The following is a 21,875-nucleotide window of genomic DNA, read 5'->3' as shown; positions in this document are numbered from 1 at the left end:
CACACACTGGAATTTCTGTTTAGTTATAACTCTTAACTTTTTTTGTGCTGCAGTACCTCAGGCTGTCCTTGATGGGTCAGCTGCTATGGTTCCTCCTGGTGACCAGGAAGCTGTCCGAAGTGTCCCTTTCTATTCAGTGGCTTCTCAGCCTATTGGTCCAGGACCTGGCTTTGCACCTCCAGGATTTTCAAATCCGTATGGAACTGAACCATCACCGCTGTATTTAGGGTCAGCATTACCACCAGGAGGGCCACCACAAGAAATTGAACCACGGTCAGAAGAGCAGACAAACCTGGAAACAGGTCTGGGATCTTAGTAAACAGCTTTCCTTCCTTATAAGGGGAATGAAGCATTTTGGGGAATAATGCAAAAATCTCAATATTTAGAAAATAGGAAGCCAAGTCTTGGGTAATGAAATTTAGAAACACCACGTAATGGTACAGAAACTTCTGTGGAAAGTTATAGTATTCATTCTGTTTATTTGGCTTAGTTTAAAAGAGAGGTCAGGCTCAGCAGATTATGATTTAGACCCTAACAGGTAATCACTGAGTGCGCTGGGATTGGCAGTTCGGTTTGCAAGGTCTGTGATTGGAGCCTCAGGGATTTCTGTCTCTGGACGTCAGCTTCTAGGATCCTGATAAGTTTTAATTCTGTGACAGCAGAACCTGGCACGTGTGAAGGCAGGCATATGCAAGTTTGGCAGAGCTGTTGTAGAGATGTGAAGAACCTTAAACTGCCCCATACTGATGGTTGCATCCCTCAGCCTGCTCTGACCTGTGTTTAGAACAAACATAATACCCATGCAGGAGAAAAAAAAAAATCATAGCAACTGCAGTTCACATTCTTTAAAAGACCAGGTTCTTTCTAGTACAAAATTCATAACTAGTGAAAACTTTTGCCTTAAAAGTGGTGTTGTGGTGTTTGGAGGCTTTTTTGCTTTGTTGTTGTTGTTGTGTTCCCCCCTGCTAACATAATCTAATTTGTTTTTTAAGGAATGCAGAGAATTGCCCCGGAGTCTCCTTCACAAAACTCTTTCCCTGAACAGAGAGAGGAGGATTTCTATGGCAGAATGGCTAGCATGGTATCTCTATTTCATACATCTCTTCAGCAAGTGTCAGCTGCATTGCAGATCTTCGCAAACACAAGAGCGTATTGAGGCTCCGTCTCTTTCTTCAGCAAGACTTGAAGCATAGTTTTTCTTCCCCACTGTCCTTCCCCTTCAGTGGAATAAATGATGAAGAACTAGTAGAAAAATTTTAGCCATGATTTTCCTCTCTAAAAATAATTTATTTTTTTTTAAAGGGGGAGGGAGGATATCAGGCTGTTGTCTGAAGAGTTTAATTTGTCTTTCTCTGCCCTGCCTTCCTCTCCCATCTCCCAGAATGATTCTTCCATAGCCAGAAGAACTTGTAGCATACATCAGCAAGTGAGGCAAGCAAGCCCTAAAGAACAGTTCTGTGACTGAGTTTTAAAAGTATAGTATTGACTACCACTTGGTCACGGCTGGAAATGTGGAAGGTGTTTATCAAAATCCCAACCCCCTTTTTTAAATGTATGGTATTTTAACTGTTTAAATATCACTGAAGTTGGTATCTGCTTTGGAAGTTTAGTCTCCTGAAGTGACAATTGTTTTAAATAATTAATATAAACATTTTTAATAGGGATACATTTGGCAACTTGATAAAGGATGGGGAGGCTTTTTAACTAGAAATTAACCGTACTTACAGAAGAAACAGTTTTGGTTTTGGGGGGTTTTTTGGTATTTTTGGTGTTGGTTTTGGTTTTTTTAATGCTTGAGCTGCTATATGAACATTAGAAGAACAACGTAATGTTGGAGGGGAAAAAAAAATGCAGCAACCACTCCCTGGTGTAGCATTTTTATATCATTCCTCTTGTGGGCTGCTTAGTGTGCACAGCAGTGCCCTGATTTAACTCTTTTTAATGGACCAGTTACATGATAGTGCAATTACTTGGCCAGACTTCAGCTCTCTTTCTGCACCTCCTACATGGCAGAGGAGATAGAAGTACCCAAATAACCAGCTTGAATATCTTGAATTGTGTGGGAATTTTTGATTAAAAGTGAATGTTGTGTCAGATATTTAGCTGCTTGCTTATTAAGCATGTCCTGGCTTTGTATCTAACCAGGCACCAGGACGAAGATCCAGATCTGCATCTCAGTCTTCAGCACATATGGTATGCCACGAGCAGGCTGTTTCTTTCATTAAATCTTCATTCTTATTTATGTTTACTTTTACTTGTTTTGTATCTCTTTCTATTACTAACTTTCCAAAGAAGGAATTTGTTTAGCAAGATGAAATGTAATGCATCACTCAGCAGTAACAACTTTGTACTTTCCTGTATATTCGTAATACAGGGCTATGGGCGAAGATCACGAACAACTTCAGAGTCCTCTGCTCATTCTGTGGGACGAGAGAGATCCAACTCTGCAGCAAAACAGCCCTCTCCTTCTCCCTCTGTTCCTGTAGGGAAAGAGAATAAAAAAGAAATAAAAAAGGAGCCAGCACCTAGAAAGGTAAACTTTCTACGAAGGGTAGCTATAGCTAGAGGAGATTTGTTAGTATATGAGGTAACTCCTGGTCCGGGGTACTGATTTAAGAGGTCCTGACTAAACGGTTTCTTTCTATTTATTAGGTGCAACTCTGGGCTCAGAGTTGAAGTCCCTAACAGAAAATGAATTGTTGCATGAATGTTTCTTTTAATCTGCCTGTAAAGACAGTGTTGAGAGAATTAACTGAATAGATGAATTTATTTTTAGACTGGTGCAAACTGGTTACGCTGGCTGATGGGAAAAGGAAAGAATGAAGCTCACCTTCCTGATGACAAGAACAAATCAGTAAGGCCCCTAAATCACAAAAACCTTTATACATTTTAATGTGTTCAAAATGTTTTCCTGGATGACAGCAATGAACATTGTTTTGACAAGTAAACAAATGTGTGTAAAACTGTCAAGATTATGCGTATTCCAAGGCTGGCTTTTAAAAAGAAAAAAGTTACTGTTTTGGGGGGTTTTTTGGCTTAACAGCTGTGTTGGAACTCCTAATCTTTGACTGTGATTTCCTTGTAGATTGTTTGGGATGAACAGAAACAACGCTGGGTTAATCTGGATGAACCAGAAGAAGAGGTAAAAATCTGAGGACTCATTATTTCTCCAAGTGCAAAACTGAAATCTATACTGGCGCACAATTTTCTTTAATCTGTTATTGGCTCTTAAGAGTTGCCTTTTACTGAATTTGGATTAAAATGTGCAACTTTTTTTTTTTTGAAACTAATAAACAGGTTACATGTTCTTGTAGTCTACATCCTTATGGAACCATTTGTGTCTTTAGTTGCTGGTGTGGATCCAGTAATCATGATTGAATTTACAAGGGAATTTACTCTAAGCTTAGTCTGGTGTATCTCTTCACAGAGGTTGACATCACCTAGGCAATCGCTTGTTAATTGATTTGCTGCAAACAGAATATAGGGAAAAAGGGTAGGAAGATTCTATAGTTTTAAAAATGTAATGCATTGTAAAGCCAAGAAAATCACACATCTTGTCCATCCTTGTCATTCAAGGATCAGTCTCAAAACACAAACAAACGATAAGAACCACTGTTGTAAATGTTTCTTTTTAGAGCGAGTGTAGATGGGTTGTAGAAATGCCACTTAACATTAGTTAAGTTATCAGATGGAAGATGAGGAATATTGGTCTGCACTACAAGACCTATGTCTGTATACCCAATTTTGTGTGCTCTGGAATAGGTAAGGAAAAGGAGAAGTCAGATGGATACTTGGTTTAAAACTCTCAGTCAATGATGTGGTTGGATTTTTTTTTTGTTCTCCCTGCAGAGTAAGCCTCCGCCGCCACCTCCAACAGGATTTCCTAAAGTTCCTCAGACTGTTCCACCTGGATCTGGAGGCCCACCTAGTGCCCCCGTCAACATGTTCTCCAGAAGAGCAGGTAACAGACAACACTGATGCTTGAAGTATGGAAGACTTTGGATTTTCTCTTGCATAAGATGTGAAGGCAGAATTCTTGGCTTTTCTGGAGTTGTTTGGGAACAGTTGGCAACTCAGTGATAATCATGGAGCTGTGGCTATTGCTGGCTTTGCTTGTGCCTAGCTTCTGCACCGAGATTGCTGTCACAACTGTATTGTGACTAGGGTAGTGTTGTTCGTATTCCTGGAGCATTAGTTTCTGATTCTGAAAGACGGCTTAACCGGCAGACTGTTTGAAATAGACATAGGGCTGACTAGCACAAGGCTTATTTCTGTTACTTCTGGATTTTTCTCTTTTAGCTGGAAGCAGAGCCCGTTATGTTGACGTCCTGAATCCAGGTGGAACCAAGTCAAGTGGTGCCGTTCCTGCACCATCAGACCTGTTTGCTCCCTTGGCTCCAATGCCAATTCCTGCAAATGTATTTGTTCCAAACTCAGGTGTGTCATGAGTGGATAAAATTGTAAGGCGGTTGTATGGTTATTTATGGTTATACAGTCATCTCAGTCACTTTTGCCAGGGTGTGTATTATGTAGCCTTTAACAAACATTTAAGAATGTTCAATCTCCTTCACTCCAATTTGTTTTAGAAGTAGAATTAGTCTGGGAACTGCAGTAAAACAAATGGATTAGTAAAGCCCAGCTCTGTGTGCTGCAAACAAAGGTGTTCTCTTTTTTTGCCTTTTTTGCCCCCTGCCCCCGCATTGCGGAGTGGCTAGGCCATCCAAATAGCAAAATTTGAACTGTGTAGTATTCCTGTGTTGCTCAGTATCTCATGCTCACTTCTGACACCTGTTTCTAGTTCCAGGATTGCTATTTGGGGAAAGAAAGGGGGAGGTCTTACCTGCACCTTTGCTTACCATCTCTTTTTTTTTTTTTCCTGCTTTCGCTACATACTTTGTTGCACCAAGGTTATCTGTATGAGCTGTATGCATCGCCTGCTTTTGCAGACTTGTAACAAGACCGGGGCATCTAGAGACATTGACACTGCCCTCTTTAGATTACCTTTTTCCTGGGAGAAGATTGGTATTGTAGAAATTCAGTTCTGCTGATGTCTCTGCTTCTCATTCTGTGAAGTGAAACGCCCTGGTATGGTGTGTTTGCCTAAATCCCGTTTCCTTTGTAGTTCCAGGGGAACCCCAGCCGATGGAAGGGAGTGGTGCAGCGGAGCACACACCAGCTGCAAATCAAACCAACACAGATCCTGCTGCAGCTGTTGAACCAGAGGTGGGTTAGAAAGAATGTCTTGTGTATATATAATTCAAACTTCTGGTTAAAAAACCCTCATGATTCTGAATAGTAGTTTCATAGCCACAGTATGTACAAAGCATGTTGTTATTATACACAAACAATGCCTGCCTTCTGGCTAAAAACTGGAGAAGGGAAACGAAATGAAAATGGAAGTTGGAAGCCCGTGAAAAGTGACCAAAGGGACCAAGAACATAACATAGGAAGTAGCCATACACTGCACGTTTCACCTGGCTTGATGTATTGTAATGTTGTTTTGCTTCAGTGGGAACAATACAGCAGAAATTTGAAATAGCATCATAGCAACGAAGATTAACAAAAGTGCATTGTTTTTCTTTAGTATTTAAACCCTGCAATCCTTCCTCCTGGATCTGGACTTCCTGTTTCTAACCCTGATGGCTCCCAATCAGGCGAGGTAAGGCTTGATTCAAAGTAGTTAGCTAATGACCTGTGCAGCGTATTTTAACATGGGCCATCTAAAACAACAAGTAACGGATTCAGTTGCTGATAACTAGCCAAGATGGAATCGTATGACTGCCTCCAAAATTGTACAGAAAAAACCTCTAAGTCCAGACAAGAAGTTCAACCTCTGTGGCCTACATTTCTGTAGTGCGATCTCCTTTTTCTCTATAAATAGACTTTTACAAACCTTTTTCAGAGTAAAATGTCAATAGCAGTTTGAGGATCTCTTCTTGCCTCCATGCATGCATGTAATTTCACTAATATTTAAGTGTGAGACACAGAGGAGAATAGATTGCTATGTGCTAGGCAGAGTAACATTACCTTTGTTCCTACTAAATGTTTTCTATATCTCCATAATTTTGTGCTTTAAGAAGTCCTTTTGATTTAAACTAACTTCTGGCTTTACTTTTTTTTTTAACTTGAAGTTGGTTTAACCTTTGGCAGTGAGACTTTTAAAATTAAATAAAACAACTGAAAGCTTGGGGCAGTGACATGCATGACGACTTTTTTATTTGTGTTTTTTTGTATTTGTGTGTTCTTGCTGTTTTGTAGCTTTCGCGCTCTAGTTCAATGAGTTCATTATCACGTGAAGTAAGCCAGCATTTTAATCAGGTACATGTGGCTGGCCATTCTCATTTATGTTAACTTATTTACTTTTCCCCTCTTTATTTTGCATTTGCTCAAATACTTACTAATGCTACTTTTAGTCATTTTCCCCTCTTCTCATTTCACAGAAATAACATTAAAGGTGACTAATGGTGTAGTGTTCCTTTTAACACTCAAACAGGGTCTTCAGAGTTTTTTGTATTTATGAGAATGCATGTAATCCAGGCATGCTTTTTGTTTATGTTCATGTTCCTAAGAGATTCACTTAATAATTTTGATCAGCTCTTCCCTGGGATGCCAAAGAAGTCAGTTAATTTTAAACAAACAAACAAAAAAGCCCCCCAAAAACCTCCTAAAAAGACTCACACAAGCAAAACCTTGTCATTCTGCTGGTGCCAGTCTCAAATTGGTAATAATACCGTTGTCTGTTTCATCTGCAAAAGCCCCTGTAGGAATTAAAGGAATGCTTCATCTCTGCTGTAAGTTCCAGTACTGTGGGCTCACCATAAAGGGGTGACAAACTATTTCTGATATTTCTTAGTAAAGCAAAACTTGACATAGAATGTTTATTTTGGGGCAAGTCCTAAGGTCTACTAACAAAAGCAGAAGGTACTAATTCAGTGAAGTCGCACCGGTGTCTTGTTTTGGTTTTGCATGCTTTGGATTTTCAGAGCTATTTACAGTTTATGCATGTGACATTCTTTTGCCAATTCCTACGTTAAGCAAGTAATATTAAAGATATGGATGCAAACCGTACCAGCACTTTTTGCAGTTGTTACAATATGCTGCGCTGTCCATATTGTTGGCATTATTACTGTGAATATTTGCTCTGTATGACTAAGCAAACCACATTTGAGAGGCAGTGAAGCTCTGCAGTTCTGTAACTTCAGTACTACCTACTTTCTAGCCTGCCCCTGTACCACCTTCGGGGGGACCTTCAGCAGGAACAGTACCGTTCTACAATCCTTCTCAGTTTGCACAAGTGAGTAAGGACCTCATCTTTACTTTGAACAGAACTATTGAACAAAACCATGATTTTATGTTTTAGTAGCTTCATCTGGACTGTTGCGTGTAGTGTTAAATGTGCACATAGACCAGTCTAGCACCTGTTTAAGTTAACAGGTTTGCGTTCAAAACTTTATTGCCAGCTTTTGTATTTTGTCTCCAGTTTGACACTTTTACAGAACACTTTTTAATTCCTCTTCTCCTTTTTCAGTCTCCTGCAGCCACTGGAAGTTCAAGGCTGGGAAGAATTGCACAGAGGAAGTATCCAACACTGAAGTAGAATACAATGGCTTTGTATTTGGAGTTCTCACTCACGCTGAGTATACAAAGAACTATTCAATCTTATGGCACATGGTATCAGTACTAGCTGCAGTTGACATGACAGAAATTTAATGATGGGTGATTTTTTTAATGGGTCTCCCTACTTGCACCTCATCTACATAAATCATTACCAAACATGAAATACATGTAACTTTTCCTTTTAAAAAAACCTGGCTAGAAATAGCTTTGCTGTGGTAGACACAAGGGAGGAAATAGTTGCTGTCTGTTACAAAAACTATTTGTAAATTGCATAGGCAATTTATTCCTTAAGTTTATTTTAAACCTACTAGTGTGACCTTTGAAGACATAGTTTCAGGGATTCCTTAATTTCTGAAGGATGCTCCCCTCCCAGCGGGGGAAAAACATGTCCACATTGTAACATAACACTCTGTGGCCTTAAGAGGACCATGCACAATTGTAATGCTTATCAGACAGGGCTGGGTTTGTCAGTGTATGAAACTGGAGATGCTCATCTGGGAGATGCCTCATGCTGGTGTGTTTTCTGAAGGGGGGAGGGGGCCACAGCTCATCCAAATAAATTGACCTATATTGAATGAAAACTGTGACTGTAATCTAATACTAATTTGATTTGGATCTTACCTAGTATGTATGTAGTTGTGGTTTAGACTACTTGTAAAGCAAATTGTATAGTCTGAAAGAAGCTCTCTGTATAATAGCCAATGCTGTACTATTTGACGAGTGAGTGTTCTTTTAAGTGCAATACGGTTACTTGCTTTCTCTCAAACTGCTGGCACTGTACAATTAAGGTGGTAACAGCTTGAAAGTTGTTTAGGTTTTTTCCTGTTGAGTGCCAGAATCAGCATAATACTCTGTTCTTGAATTTCCTTTACTAAAATAACCAAGGTCTTAAATAGCTAACAGCTGAATTTCAAACATACTAAAAGTAGACGGATTAGACCTCTACCGATGGACTTCAAAATCTTTAGGTTTAATATAGGAAATCTTGAAAACCATGATATGCAACATTCATATTCACTGAAGAATCTGAATTATCTGCAAAGAGAGAAATAAACTTTACATATTTATTAAATCATTAGGCCATATTTTATTTAGAACTTGCCACCAAACTATTTGATTTTACTTGAATTTCTGCCCATGAGTAGAAATAATGTGAATGTGAAATTGCCAGTGTTGGTCCCTGATTGTTTTTTCTTTTCCTGAATAACGCCACCTTTCTGAGATCTCGATAGCCTTACGTATGTCCTAAAAAGTTTGTATGTAGCCGAAGTGAAATGCTGTTTGGGGGGATTAGAAAGCTTTGCATAATGGTCCATACTCAATTCCAGATGTGGTCAGCAGCAGTCGGTGTGGTTTACTTTTCTATAATTCAAACCTAGTCAGACTCTTGGCTTTCCTCTAGTTCAGCCAGGCTGCTGATTATTTTCTCCTTTCAGTAGAGACTGCCAAACAACTTAATTCAAGAAGGCTTCCTTTGAGCTGGGAGCGGCTATCTTTCCTAAGTGTAAGATTTGACACTGTAAATTCTTAAATAAAATATTTTGCGCTCTGGAGCACTTTCACATTTTACTACTTCTTGTGGTTATTGCTTCAGCAAGCTGGGTGCAGGAACCTCTTTCTCTATGTTTGGAAATAATCTGTTTAAAGGAAGGGAGCTAGAGCGTGCTACCGGCTTCAGCCTCGGGGTTGTGCACAGGTGTCTTCAATTTGAAGCCGTAGACTTAATAGGAGCAACTCTGTTTTCTTTGAAGTGTAAAATGCTTTGCTTTAAGCTGCTTATTTAAACGCCGCCTTAGTCTCGCACGGATCGCGACAGCCGTGGTTTTACGCGATTTACTCCTTGCTGTATCGCTGCCCCAGGGCGGGGCTGGCGGCGCGCTCCTCCGGCCGCCAGGGGGCGCTGCCGCTGCCCGCGGGGCGGGCCCAGCGTCGCCGCCGTTGCTACGGCCGGGCCGCGGGCGCGCAGCGGGGCTGCGGCGGCCTCCACCGCCGCCCGCCGGGCCGGGGCAGCCGCCAGCCCTGCCGCTGAGGCCCGGGGGGGAAGGGGGGGCTGCGGCTGGAGCCGGCCGGGCCCGGTTCGCCTCCTGCCTCCCGGGTGAGGTACCGCCGAGGCCAGCGCGGCGGAGCCGGCCTCCGCCGGGGCGGCAGCGGGCCCCGCGGGCCGGGAGCGGGTCAGTGGTCTCTCAGCGGTGAGCGCGTCCGTGCCGCGTCCGCGGGGGGCGGCCCGTGGGTGGTGTCCCGGGGGCCGCCGGTGCCCGCGCGTGTCGGTGACCGCGGCCGCGGGGAGTCTCGCCCATCCTCTCCTCGGCTGGGGCTGGCGCGGCCGCTGTCAGGGCCGCCGTGGTCGCGGCGAAGCGGGGCGGCGAGAAGGCGAGGTGTGAGGAGCTGGCAAAGCTGTCCCTCCTGTCTGGTCAGCGGAGGGCGCGGGCGGCTTCACCTCGGGTACAAAAATAGCGTCTGGTGCTTTTTAACAGGATTTAGCATTTCCAGTAGAGAGCTACAGAGCGTACCGCTGCGGGTGGGAAGCTTGCTTTGCAGAATAACGAGGTGCTTCCCCCCTAAGTAGGAGTTTGCCTTGAACCCCGATTCCGTATCCCTAAAACTCCTCCTCAGATATTTTCTCAGTTTCAGCGGCAGTGGCGGGGGGTTGGCGCAAAGCAAGAAAAGGTGGCAGCGATCTCCCCGCTGTGAGATCGCGGTAGAAGCTGAGATCACTGGAAATTTCCTGGCCTCTGGCACCGAGTGCTGTGGGCAGCCTGGAGGCTGGTCGTACCGGTGACTCACTGTACAGCAAGGAGAACAAGCTGTGATTTATGTGCCGTTTTAATTTCCTTTCATGCTAACAGTATACACAACCTTTTCTTAGAGAAGTCTGTATGCAGCTGTGATGCCTACAGCAGCGGGGAAGTCAGTTTGCTGCTCTGCCCTTGGAAAAAAAAAAAAGAAAATAACATTTTTTTTTTAACAAGGTCACGTTAAGGTTTGAATTGTTCTAGAGGGAGGTCCTGTGAGGAGCTTGCTTTCTGATTAAGGAGCAGAGTTCGCAGCTCAATAACTTTTCATTCTTACATGTTTGTCTTGGGGAAATCCAGGTATCCCGCCTCTTGAAATTTTGCAGACAATGCTTCTGCCTACGCATACACCTGCCCTTCATTCTCAACTCAAGACTGAGCTGTCTTCAATTTCCATGTCTTTCTGGCTTGGTTAAAGCCCTGTGAACCTACGGGGTAAGCAAGGGAAGGCAACTATGCTGTGAGGAGGTTTTTGTATGGAGCAGCGTCCATAGCTGGTACCCAGGGGAGAATGAGTACTCCAAATGGATTTGCACAGCACTCAGGGGCGTGTGTTACTCAGAGCACGGAGGGTGGAGCAGTACAGGACCTGCATGCTAAAAAAGCTGGTAAAGCAGCAAAGAAGGAGGCTGGTAGCAATGGGGTGCTTACCTTTGAAGATCCTCCAAGTGCAGGCACCTCTTTAAATGAAACCTTAAAGCTTCTACCAGATGAACTCAAAGCTAATACGAAAATTAAATCGATCACTCCAAGGCCTCCTCGGAAACCCCGGCTGGAGCGTGCTGCATCTCTGGATGAGAAAAGCTGGAGGAGGTGGAGGCGGTTTAGAACGAGTCAGGAAAGTCTGACTGATCCCAATGAGACAAGTTCCTCAAACGGTTCTCTGCAGGAAGCGTCCCTCAGCCCTCCCGTCAGGAGTAGGGCAAGCCCCTGCCATCAGTGCTGCCAGCAGAATTCCTTGAACAGCTCACCAGACGCTTCGGAAGCCAGTCCCGTGGGGAAGAGCAGAGGAAGCACCTCTGACCTGGGGAAACGAGCCTCCGAGATCTCCAGTGCCTTTGGTGGGCTTCTGCGGGGGAAAGCGTTTGTAGGTGGCAAACCCCGGCTGTCCCAAATAATGCCGGCTCGACCTCTGCCACCCATGGAGCTCAATGTGGCCTCTCATACACTGAGGACAGCTAATAGGATTGACTCAGATTATATGGATTATCGACATTATTCTCAGCACAAGTTTGGGAGGGTAAGCAGCAGCTTGAGCGATACCAGGCTACATGGCAACGGGATGGTCTATGATAATTGCTCCACAGACTCCATGAAATCTACGTTCAGCCTGCTCACTCCCATTCGCTCCAAGGATGTTCGAAGCAGGTATGTCCCCCAGCTTCTCGTGGCAAAGTTTGGGGTGTGTTAGCAGGGAGCCAGCTGCCCTGCGGAATCCTGCTGGGCAGAGGCAGGGAACTTCAGACCGATCACTAAAGCACAAAAATTGTTCTGTGTTCTGTGTTGTTTAACCTGCCGTGGAGACTGGAAACAGTTTGAAGATGAAGAGATTAGTATAAATACTCTATATTTGTTCCTTTCAGCTGGGCATTGCTTTTCATAAATGTAAGTTTGATTTGCTGTCAGCTTGCTTGTAATATTTAAGTAATCTGTTTTGAAAATGAAGAAACAGTAGCTGTGCATGCTAACAGTTGGGAAAAACTTTCTTTTAAAAAAAATCTAAAAGTACATTGGGCTTGAACTGGAATGTTAAATGGCAAGAAAAAACCCCAAGTATTTTAGCTTGAAACTATCATGCAGTACATGCAGTACTATCACAATCCTGTAAGGTCCTGAGGGTTCTCTGCACATGTTGAGCTTGTTTGGCTTCTGGCAGGATAAATCATGTACTGTGAACTGCTTCACTGTCCCACAGGAGCTCCTCTGCCCCAGCTTTTCCAGGAATCTCTTGAGGAAGAGTGTGATTCCACTCAGATCTCAGCACTTTCTCCTAATGTGGCCCTGACCTCTTGCTCTGGTTGCTCATTTGTCTTCATTCTTAGTTAAGTTTAGATTATTGATTGGAGGGAACTGAAGTGGGTATATTAATTTGCTTGCTAGCATACCGAATCCTCTTCTTGGGTTGGCTGCAGACCCTCTATTTGTGAAGACCTGCCAGCGCACAGCAGAAACACCACAACGGGTATTATTGATAATACTGCAGGTCAGGAAACATGTTAAAAGGTAAAGGATACCAAGTACTCAGCTGAAGTTTGTATGTTATAGATACACAACAGTCTGCAAGACCTCAAGGGATAAATCTGATCATTGATCCAAAGTGTGGGAGTCAGTGGAACAGGGGAAAATAATTCTGAGATAAATTAAAGTGTTAATAGCTGTTAGAAAAGCCCCAAAGATAGATGTTACTTGTTTGCCATGAGGAGTTTTCTTTCACTTCCCTCTGCAAAGCCGTTGGGAGTCAGGTTAGCGGCTGGGTAGGCCAGGGGGTTGCACAGTATTCCCTGACATCATGCTGTCATCATTATTTGCAGAGCTTAAGCAAGATTAAAAATGCTTATTCAACTTGCAGTCCTTTTGCCAATACCCTTTGCTTTTGTAAGCAGCGTGTTCTTTGGAGAGGCAGGCGGTGTGGGGCAGATCTATCCTTTTCGAACGTGATATTCCTTTAGACCTCGGACTCAATAAATCGTTTACTTGAAAGCTGATTTGACAAGCTAAATTGAAGGAAGAATGTGAGTTTGAATCCTTGATTAGGAGCAACTTGGTGCCAGAACATTGGGAATGGTGGAGCTATTTTCATGTTTTAAGTAAACTGAGCTGCTTCAAAATACTCAAATATCAAACCAATCTCTTCATTTTGTGTCTGCGGTAAGTACTAGGGGGATTGAAGACTTTGGATGGCTTAAGTCTGCTCATCATAGAACCTGTGCAGCATCAGTCTCACCATCATACTCAAGTCCTGGCTTTGAAAAGGCGGTTTTATGACAATAGTTTTGTTTTCTTGCGCATGATCCATGAACTCTCTATAAGGGCTGGAACTTTATAAGGAACTTTAGGCAAGCAGAACAATATATAAATACTAAATGCCATTTTCTTGAGCTAAAGGTATGTTCTTGATTTACTCAAGATTCAAGTGTTACAAATCATTATTCCAACTGTCATGCCATTTCCTTAGATGCTTTTTTATGGGTCTTCTGTTCACAGGAGCTATTTGGAAGGCAGCCTTCTGGCGAGTGGTGCCTTACTGGGAGCAGAAGAACTTAGCAAATATTTCCCTGATCGGAATATTGGAATTTTTGTGGCCACCTGGAACATGCAGGGTCAGAAGGTATGGGCACATAAGTCTCCACAGGTCTTTTGGCAGTGGTAAAGTTACCCCATCTTTACTGCAAGGACTGGTGCAATGTTTTTTTTCTGTTCGTGACTATGTTCCTCACCAACCTGAGTTCATCGTCTCTATCAAATTACAAGGCCCTCTCATGCATGTTCATTTTAGTGAGAGAGTCATTGTAACGGGGTTCCTCAGATACGAGGTGTGAAAACAGTGAGCTTGCTAGTGCCACTCTGGCTTTTTGTGGCAGCTCCTTTATGCTCTGTTGCAATGAGGGTCATATGAAGATGACTGACGATTTAGTGCTTATGATGAGAACATCTCTGATAAAGAACACAGCCTCCTGCCTACACTTTTACATAGCCTAGGAATTCAAGATTGATTCTACCAGCCGTCTGAGAAGCTACGCTTCGAAGAACACAAGCAACTCCTGGGGTGTTCAGTAAATAGCCTATGAGCTTGGTAAAATGTAAGCATCACAGGAAATTAGAAACCACATTACTGGCCCACACGGCTGAACTGTGGAATCTTGGTTACTGCTGGAGCAGCAGCAGTTGAAGTCTGCCTTTGGGAAGGAGAATTTTTAGTATTATCACTTAACCTATTTTTTGAAGCCTGAATTGTTTGCATATGCTGTGGAACTTGTAGCTTAGCCTGGACTTTTCTTGTACTTTTCTAGTAAATCTTTGCATAACTAATATTGCTATTTTATCTTTTTTCTTTTTCTATTTTTTTAATAATAGGAACTTCCAGTGAATCTGGATGACTTCTTATTACCAACAGATCCTGACTATGCCCAGGACATGTATGTCATTGGGGTTCAAGAAGGCTGTCCAGACAGGTAGCAAAAACAATGTAATGAACCATCCTCTTTTATTGTTAACTAATTACTTTGTTTTTAATTAGTCTGGAAATAGTCTCCCTCATATTCTTAATATTTCCAATAAACAACCCATTTAATAAGACTCTGAGTTCCAATGCATGAGCACTGGGGGAAATGGGTTTTAGAGGAAAATTCCACAAAAATCTGTAAATACAGAACTTGGTCCTGTTGTCAGGGCAGCTAATAGCAAAACTCCCGTCTGATTTCTGGGGGCATCGTACCATAGATCTGAGCTGGCTGTGAGCTAGCTCACGGGCTGGCTGTTAGCGTTAGCAGTCACGTGCTCCTTAGTAGTACATTGCTGCAAATTTCTAGTCTGTCTGAGGTTGACCAACCCTAGAAGAGCAGGTTGAAGCCTCATGTCAGACTCTGCTTTTTTAGGGTATATTCCCAGTGGGACGCTCTTTTCCTCAGATTTGCAAGCTGCTCGGTGCAGTGGTGTCATGGTTTAGCTTCAGCCGGCAACTCAGCACCACACAGCCGCTTGCTAACCCTCCCCCCCAGTGGGAGAGGGGAGAGAATCGGAAGAGCAAAAGTAAGAAAACTCGTGGGTTGAGATAAGAACAGTTTAATGATTAATAATAATAATAATAATAATAATTGTAATGACAAGGAGAATAACAAGAGAGTGAGAGAAGAACAAAACCCAGGAAAAAAAACAAGTGATAAAACCGCTCACCACCCGCTGACCTATGTTCAGCCTGTCCCTGAGCAGCAATTGCTACCCCCTGGCCAACTCCCCCCAGTTTCTATACTGCGCGTGACGCCACATGGTATGGAATAGCCCTTGGGCCAGTCGGGGTCAGCTGTCCTGGCTGTGCCCCCTCCCAGCTTCTTGTGCACCCGGCAGAGCAGGGGAAGCTGAAAAGTCCTTCACCAGTGTAAGCACTGCTCAGCAATAACTAAACCATCAGTGTGTTATCACATTATTCTCAGCCTAAATCCAAACCACAGCACTGTACCAGCTACTAGGAAGAAAATTAACTCTATCCTAGCTGAAACCAGGACAAGTGGCAGTAATACTGTCTCACCAATGTGGAAAGTGTGCTGCATGGCATGTGTGAAGTTACACATCAAACTGACCAGCCTTCACTGCAGCATTGCTGTGGCAGTGGAGGTTTTGCTTACGCTTACTTGACGTTCTTTATCAGAGGGATTGCTCTGTTTTCACAGTGCTGGTTTCCTTTCCTGGTTATTGTCTCTTGTACTGTCCTCGTGATCCAGCTGTTGTTCTTTCCTGCAGAAGAGAGTGGGAGATTCGCCTGCAAGAGACGCTAGGCCCCCACTACGTCATGCTCTACTCGGCTGCTCACGGGGTGCTGTACATGTCGGTCTTCATTCGGAGGGACCTGATCTGGTTCTGCTCAGGTGTGTGGTCCAGTAAGAGCTGGAGAGTTGGGAGGTGAAAGGACTGCTGCCATCGGGTGTCTTGTCCTTTTCTCCAGGGCTGTCCCTCACCTAACTTTCCTGCTCATTGTCTCTCGAGTCTTTTCGGTAACAGCAGCTTCTTTTTCTCCTTGCAGAAGTAGAGTATGCCACGGTGACAACTCGAATTGTATCTCAGATCAAAACCAAGGGAGCTCTGGGAATCTGCTTCACATTTTTTGGGACCTCCTTTCTCTTCATCACCTCCCACTTTACATGTGAGACATTTACAATCTTGTTAGAAGTGTCCTGATTGAGGGAGGAGGGGGGTTGCTTCACAAAGGTAAAAAAGCTGCAAGGGGAGAGAGGAGCAGGAGAGACTGAAGTCAAAGCTCAGGATTGCTGAGCTGAGAACAATAAGGGAGGAGGATTTTTTGGTCTCAGAATTACAAAAGAACTGTGTTTAGAAAAACAGAAATGCACTCTGCACAATCGTATCCCTTTTTCCACACTTTCTGTCATTATTTTTCAGTCTGTGTGCTCCCTGGGTCAGTGTTACATTTTACATGTGGAAAATGTCTGATGTCCTTTGGAAGCTCCTGTTATAACCAAAAATGGTAATTGAATGAAAATGATGCATTGCTGGCAGTAATGGGATTTCTGTCTTTCAGCTGGGGACAGTAAGGTGAATGAGAGGAAACTGGACTACAATAAAACCATTCAAGCCCTTACACTTCCCAAGAATGTTCCAGACACAAACCCGTATCGATCCAGTTCTAGTAAGTGTGAAACCATGCTTGTGTGGGAGCCCAAACGGACAGAGTTTGTGCATTGTCTTTCAGTCTGCACTAAGGAAGAGAAAATGAGGGTGCTAATTTGAGATGGTATAAAAACAAACCACAGGTCTTTTGTCTGAGCATGGTTATTATTCACATGATTTTTTTTTTTAGGTGGGGCATAATTTGGGGGGGAATTCAAGAGAAAAAGTTGAAATGAGGGGGGAGAGAGAAAATTCAAAAGGAATTGTCATGTGATGTATTTTTTCTCAGAACAGCAATAAGATAATTTTGGTGTAATTTTTATCAATATTATGGATCTGTTTCACTTTCCAAGTGTTTTCTAGAACAAATAGAAATTACTTTATTTCAAAACTTAAGAGAAAGAACATTATTTCAATTTGCATTTACACAGGTCAGCGTATTGTTTGCCAAATTCTATTATTGTTTCTTAATACTGTGCTGTTAACATGACATCTAGATAGATAGCTAAGCCCTTTTTCTGGAAAGACGAATTTACTCTTTATCTGCAGTGTAGCATTAGGTTTTTTGTTCATGCTATTTTTAGGTCCTATAGATAGTTTAGTCTCTTTTCAGCTTTTTCTGTGATTTTTAAAATTTCTGTTCTATTTTCTACTGGGGTTTTTTTATTACCACATTCTGTGATGGTCACAGGGAGAAAACATGCTCAAGTATTATATCTCCTAGTAGTAAAAAGAAATAATTTATGCCTGTTCCTTGAACATATCTAGCAGCACTCTCAGTAAGCTATACATCATACAGCTCTCACTTCAAAAGAATTAAGTGAGTTTCATTTTAATGAGCACGTAGCTACATCATATACTTTAATTCTCCTCAAAAGTCAAAAGGAGATTCAGGGAAGAAAAGTTTGGGATTTCTTCTTGCTTTCAGAACTTTTCAGGATGTTTACCTTTATACTGACACTTCTGGCTTGAATTTGCAGGTGATGTCACCACTCGGTTTGATGAAGTATTTTGGTTTGGTGACTTCAACTTCCGACTAAATAAGGATCGTGAGACTGTGGATTCCATCTTGAACCAGAACCTGGAAACAGACGTGTCCAAGCTACTGGCATATGACCAGCTTACTAGTGAAATGAGTAGGGGTGAGGGATGGCTGTTTTTCTCCCTAGCCACCAGGAACAGAGATATCTACGCAGAGAAATAGTTACAGCCAAATCCCTATTTCCTAGAGACCTTTCCTGCTTTCTCGTGTTAAGTTCCCTAAAAAAGGAAGTCAGCAGTTGTCAAATACAGTGGCAGTCTGTACAAGGGACTTTTTGCTATAGCATTTTGCTGTATATAGTGTAATCTCCCAAGCCATTTACTGCTCTGTTTCGTCTGACTCCTCTATAAACTGGACATCATCTGTCACAGTGTCTAGGGCATTTAGATTTGTATAGCTAGCATTTGCAAAGCATCATGAGCTTTCAGTGGAAGGGGAAGTGCATGCACCGAGTGTTCTTTGTTTAAATAGCCACTGACTAAATGCCACTGGCTATTTTTTATCTTCACTATGTAAGTACTTGAGCTTGCTCCCTTTCTGGAGCCCAAGCCCAGGCTTTTCTAGTCATGTATGTACATGGCTGTTGTTTCTAGCCAGCATTAGTTAAGCAGTGTTGAATAAAAGCAGAAAGTGCGCAGGGTTCTTAGGAAAGAGGAATTTGTTGTTCATGCTGTTCTCCCCTTCCCTTACAGGGTCTATTTTCAAAGGTTTCCAAGAGGCTGACATTCATTTCCGTCCTTCCTACAAGTTTGACATAGGAAAGGACAGCTATGACACCACTTCCAAACAAAGGACTCCTTCCTACACGGTAAGAGATGATTTCAGAGTAGCATGCTTGGAAGGGCTGCTCAGCCTCACATCTGCCTCCAAAGGGGATTCTCACCTGCGAGACAAAGCTGCCTTCCACAGCTGGTTTGCATGAGATACAGTCGTGCTGAGATTTGTTCCTTAAGGGCATGTGGACCTGGTTTGGAAGAAAGGATTGTTGAATCTGTGAGCACAGGGGGAGTTTGGCACAGGCTGCTAATCTTATTTTCCCTGCCTTACATCCTGTTCCAGTGCATTCTCCCCTGCACTCAGAGCTGGGCGCAGAACCGCTGTTGGGATGAGGCACACATTCTTCATGCATGTATCCCTGTCCAGGACACTTAATTTCACTAAGTGGAGTGTGATAAATGAATGGATTTGTCTCTTGTGAACCAGTGCTTCTTTCCAGGGTGGATGTGCAAAGGGAGTTCCCATCAGTCTCCCCTCTCTCTCTGCCTCCCAGGATCGAGTGGTATACCGCAGTCGGTACAGAGATGACATCCACGCTGTCAAGTACTCATCTTGTCCTGTGATCAAAACTTCAGACCATCGGCCTGTATTTGCCTTGTTTCGTGTGAAAGTGAGGCCTGGCAGAGACAAGTTAGTACCTCCTTGTACCTCCTGTATGACAGCACATGGCTCCAGTGATCCTGAGGATATGCTCCTGTTCAGAGTTTGTCCTCTCAGGAGAGTCCCTGAAGTAGAGTTAATCCCATGTAGCTCTCTGCAGCCTGTTTGGTTTTTACCCAATATATGCTCTCAGTGGTCAGAGCAGTAAGAGCACTTAAACCTCGCACTGAAATCCCTGCTGCCAGGTCCCGTAATCCTCCTGAGGGAGATAAACCAGGTCCATTGCAATCGACTATAAATCTCTGTTTCATCTGAGATGCAGCGCTCTGTTTTTCCTGTCAGCATGGACAGCTTTCCTCCTCTGTTCCTCTTTCCCTCTTTGGGATCAATGCAGTTTTCTCTCCCCAGTGGTGGCTGCATTTCAACATAGCCGTGTGTCAGTGGAGTATTTTGAGATCCTCCAAGTTTCTTAATGTCCCACTGTGGGCTGCCATGCTAGTAGAACTCCTTAGAAAATTTGGTTAAGTGACTGAAATTTAGTTAGTCTTTTTTCTGTAAGTAGCATGCTCAGGGATTTCAAGACCCAGGTATCTAGAAAAATGGTAATTTCTTAAAGCACTTGATCAGCAGTGCAATTAGAATTGGGATTTTTTTTATTACTGTTTATGGGCATTAAATACCCATTAAATAAATAGAAGTACTGCAGAGTCTGTGAAGCTGGGCTGCTAGGGTTTCCTTCTGGCCTCTCTAGAACAGACCAAGGTAAGAACTGTTGTGCGTGAACCATACCAGCGAATACACCAAGCTAACAGTAAGCTAGTTTAGCTTTTCAAATGCGTGGTTTTTTGGTTTAGGGACATAAAGAATGTCCTCCACGTCTGTCCCTTATGAACGCAGGCTTGTTCATGCTTAAATTGAAAGTACATTTGCCTTTTACAACCGATATTTTCTTCATTTAAATGTATTGTGAAAAACTTTAACTTGTTGCTGTGGAAGAAGAACTTTTTTTTTACCCATTTTCTCCCACAGCAGTAGCTGAATGCCTTAAGAAAGTAAAAATTAGGTTTCTGGCCTTTGTTGTATGAACCAGTTGGGAAATGTTGGGCAAACAAGAATGTATTTGTGCCCTGATCTAATTGCTTGTGTTTATATTGTAGCATTCCGCTTGCTGCGGGGCAGTTCGACAGAGAACTATATTTAATCGGAATAAAGAGGCGGATTACAAGGGAACTTCAGAAACGGCAAGAACAAAAGGACCAAAAATCCAGCAGCGTATGTAGCATTTCCTGAGCTGAGAACTCTGCAACACTTGTGTTAGAGGTGCCTGGAAAGAGGATTTCAGGCCATGGCAAACTCTGCAGGGAATTGTCTGCTTAAGCACCTCTGGCAGTTGCTGTGGCTTGTGAAGAATGTCTTAAACCTCATCCTGGATTCATTTGCATGAGCTAATCCATGTAGCTCAAGTGCTTTTGCTGAAGAAAATGGAGTCAGTTAGTCCTAAAGACATCCATCCCAACAGATGTAATTGATTTATTTTTAACAGTACTATCTTTGGCAGCAACCGGATGCAGTCTCTTGGTTCCAAGATGACTCCACACAGGGGGCACAGCTTCTGGAATTGGCGTGACTGCAGGCAGGGGACCTAAGAAAAGCCTGCAGAAAGGTGAAAATTTTTGTCTGTTTGATTTGATCTGGTTAGCTTACATACAGTAAGCTTACATACAGTGTGGGGTTGGTTTTTTTCTCCTTACCTGTAGCCAGGTGTACGGTATTCTGTAAAATGGGTAACAGGGACCAGTTAGGGGACTTGTGGCAGTTTTGTGTAAGAATGGTGCTCCTGTGTTGGGCTTTTTTGGTCCTCTACAGCAAGATCCGCGTGAATGTACCACTGTACATTCGAAGTGTAGAAACATTGCCTTTCAGTAATTATTCTATAGGCCTTCTGTTACTCAGGGGGTAAATATCAATCTCTCACACCATATATTTGGCTGTTAAGACTGCTTGAAACAATCCCTTTCTTAACTCACTTGCGCTCCCCAGGGGTGATAAAAACACTACCTGCCTTCAGCAGCAGGACACTTGAGTTGAAAATAATGGCCTAAGTACAGCTACTGTGTAACGCTTCACCAAAGCGATTAAGATGTCAAGTGAGTACTAGGGAAGTATGTGGAGAAACTGCAGCGAGTCAGATCAGTGCAGTTCCATTACCTCTGATTACAGTTAATTCCTTTTGTTTTTATTTTTCCAATTCAGTGAACTGTGAATAACTTGCTATTTTTGAAGTAGTGTTGTCTTAAGGCTAAACATACTACATGGACCAGTATGGCACTGGTAAAATGTTAAGTACAGCTAATACTTAAAAACTCTTCATGGGCACAGACTGGCTGGATCATTAATCACCTTAGTACATAAAACACCGTGCAAACAACTTGGAGGAAGTGCTGCTAACTATGCAACCTGTCCAAGACAGAGCTTCTGTTTTGCGGTACAAACATTTATGGCACTGACCTGTCTGTAGCCATCAGGTATTTGGATTTCCTTTCTTTTTAAAGGAATAAAAATAAATGAATGAAATAACCTGCAATAAGAGCTGGTTCTCACTGAAGGTGTCAGAACTAGAGTTCTTTGACTGTGTGATGCATGCTAACCGTTCGGGTGACCTGAGCCATTTGTCCAGCTGGGAAAGCAAGACAGATTTCATTGAACAA

The 21,875-nt window shown here is 42.9% G+C and overlaps 2 protein-coding genes across 13 annotated transcripts in view; both read left to right on the top strand.

The window, feature by feature from the left end:
* Positions 1 to 9,180, top strand: part of SEC16A (SEC16 homolog A, endoplasmic reticulum export factor) — a 31,547-nt gene extending 22,367 nt beyond the window's left edge. For 6 of the 9 annotated variants that reach the window (XM_072883535.1, XM_072883534.1, XM_072883530.1 and 3 more), the window contains 13 exons: positions 54 to 302; positions 993 to 1,081; positions 2,146 to 2,193; positions 2,375 to 2,533; positions 2,777 to 2,854; positions 3,086 to 3,142; positions 3,850 to 3,961; positions 4,300 to 4,437; positions 5,123 to 5,223; positions 5,585 to 5,659; positions 6,259 to 6,318; positions 7,220 to 7,294; positions 7,529 to 9,180. In XM_072883535.1, coding sequence (XP_072739636.1) covers positions 54 to 302; positions 993 to 1,081; positions 2,146 to 2,193; positions 2,375 to 2,533; positions 2,777 to 2,854; positions 3,086 to 3,142; positions 3,850 to 3,961; positions 4,300 to 4,437; positions 5,123 to 5,223; positions 5,585 to 5,659; positions 6,259 to 6,318; positions 7,220 to 7,294; positions 7,529 to 7,597 — 1,310 coding nt within the window. In that variant the 3' untranslated portion in view covers positions 7,598 to 9,180. The remainder of the gene's footprint in view (positions 1 to 53; positions 303 to 992; positions 1,082 to 2,145; positions 2,194 to 2,374; positions 2,534 to 2,776; positions 2,855 to 3,085; positions 3,143 to 3,849; positions 3,962 to 4,299; positions 4,438 to 5,122; positions 5,224 to 5,584; positions 5,660 to 6,258; positions 6,319 to 7,219; positions 7,295 to 7,528) is intronic. The other 3 variants (XM_072883532.1, XM_072883531.1, XM_072883533.1) reach the window with 2 other exon arrangements.
* Positions 9,181 to 9,646: 466 nt separating this feature from the next.
* On the top strand, positions 9,647 to 21,864 carry INPP5E (inositol polyphosphate-5-phosphatase E). 4 transcript variants are annotated; one of them, XM_072883322.1, is made up of 11 exons: positions 9,647 to 9,806; positions 10,710 to 11,777; positions 13,614 to 13,737; positions 14,484 to 14,581; positions 15,867 to 15,991; positions 16,147 to 16,266; positions 16,660 to 16,767; positions 17,729 to 17,890; positions 18,483 to 18,598; positions 19,007 to 19,197; positions 20,325 to 21,864. In XM_072883322.1, exons 2-11 carry the CDS (start codon positions 10,921 to 10,923, stop codon positions 20,455 to 20,457), a joined length of 2,034 nt encoding a protein of 677 aa, XP_072739423.1. In that variant the 5' UTR covers positions 9,647 to 9,806; positions 10,710 to 10,920; the 3' UTR covers positions 20,458 to 21,864. The 4 variants fall into 4 exon arrangements, with proteins under 4 accessions (XP_072739423.1, XP_072739425.1, XP_072739422.1 ...); XM_072883324.1 differs by having other exon boundaries at positions 9,648 to 9,788; positions 19,061 to 19,197; XM_072883321.1 differs by having other exon boundaries at positions 9,648 to 9,788.
* The last annotated feature ends 11 nt before the right edge of the window (positions 21,865 to 21,875 follow it).

This window comes from Ciconia boyciana, chromosome 18, assembly GCF_034638445.1.
Source record: "Ciconia boyciana chromosome 18, ASM3463844v1, whole genome shotgun sequence".
Taxonomy (NCBI): Eukaryota; Metazoa; Chordata; class Aves; order Ciconiiformes; family Ciconiidae; genus Ciconia; species Ciconia boyciana.
The sequence above is the reverse complement of the archived record's forward strand: the minus strand, read 5'-3'. Positions and strand labels throughout refer to the sequence as shown.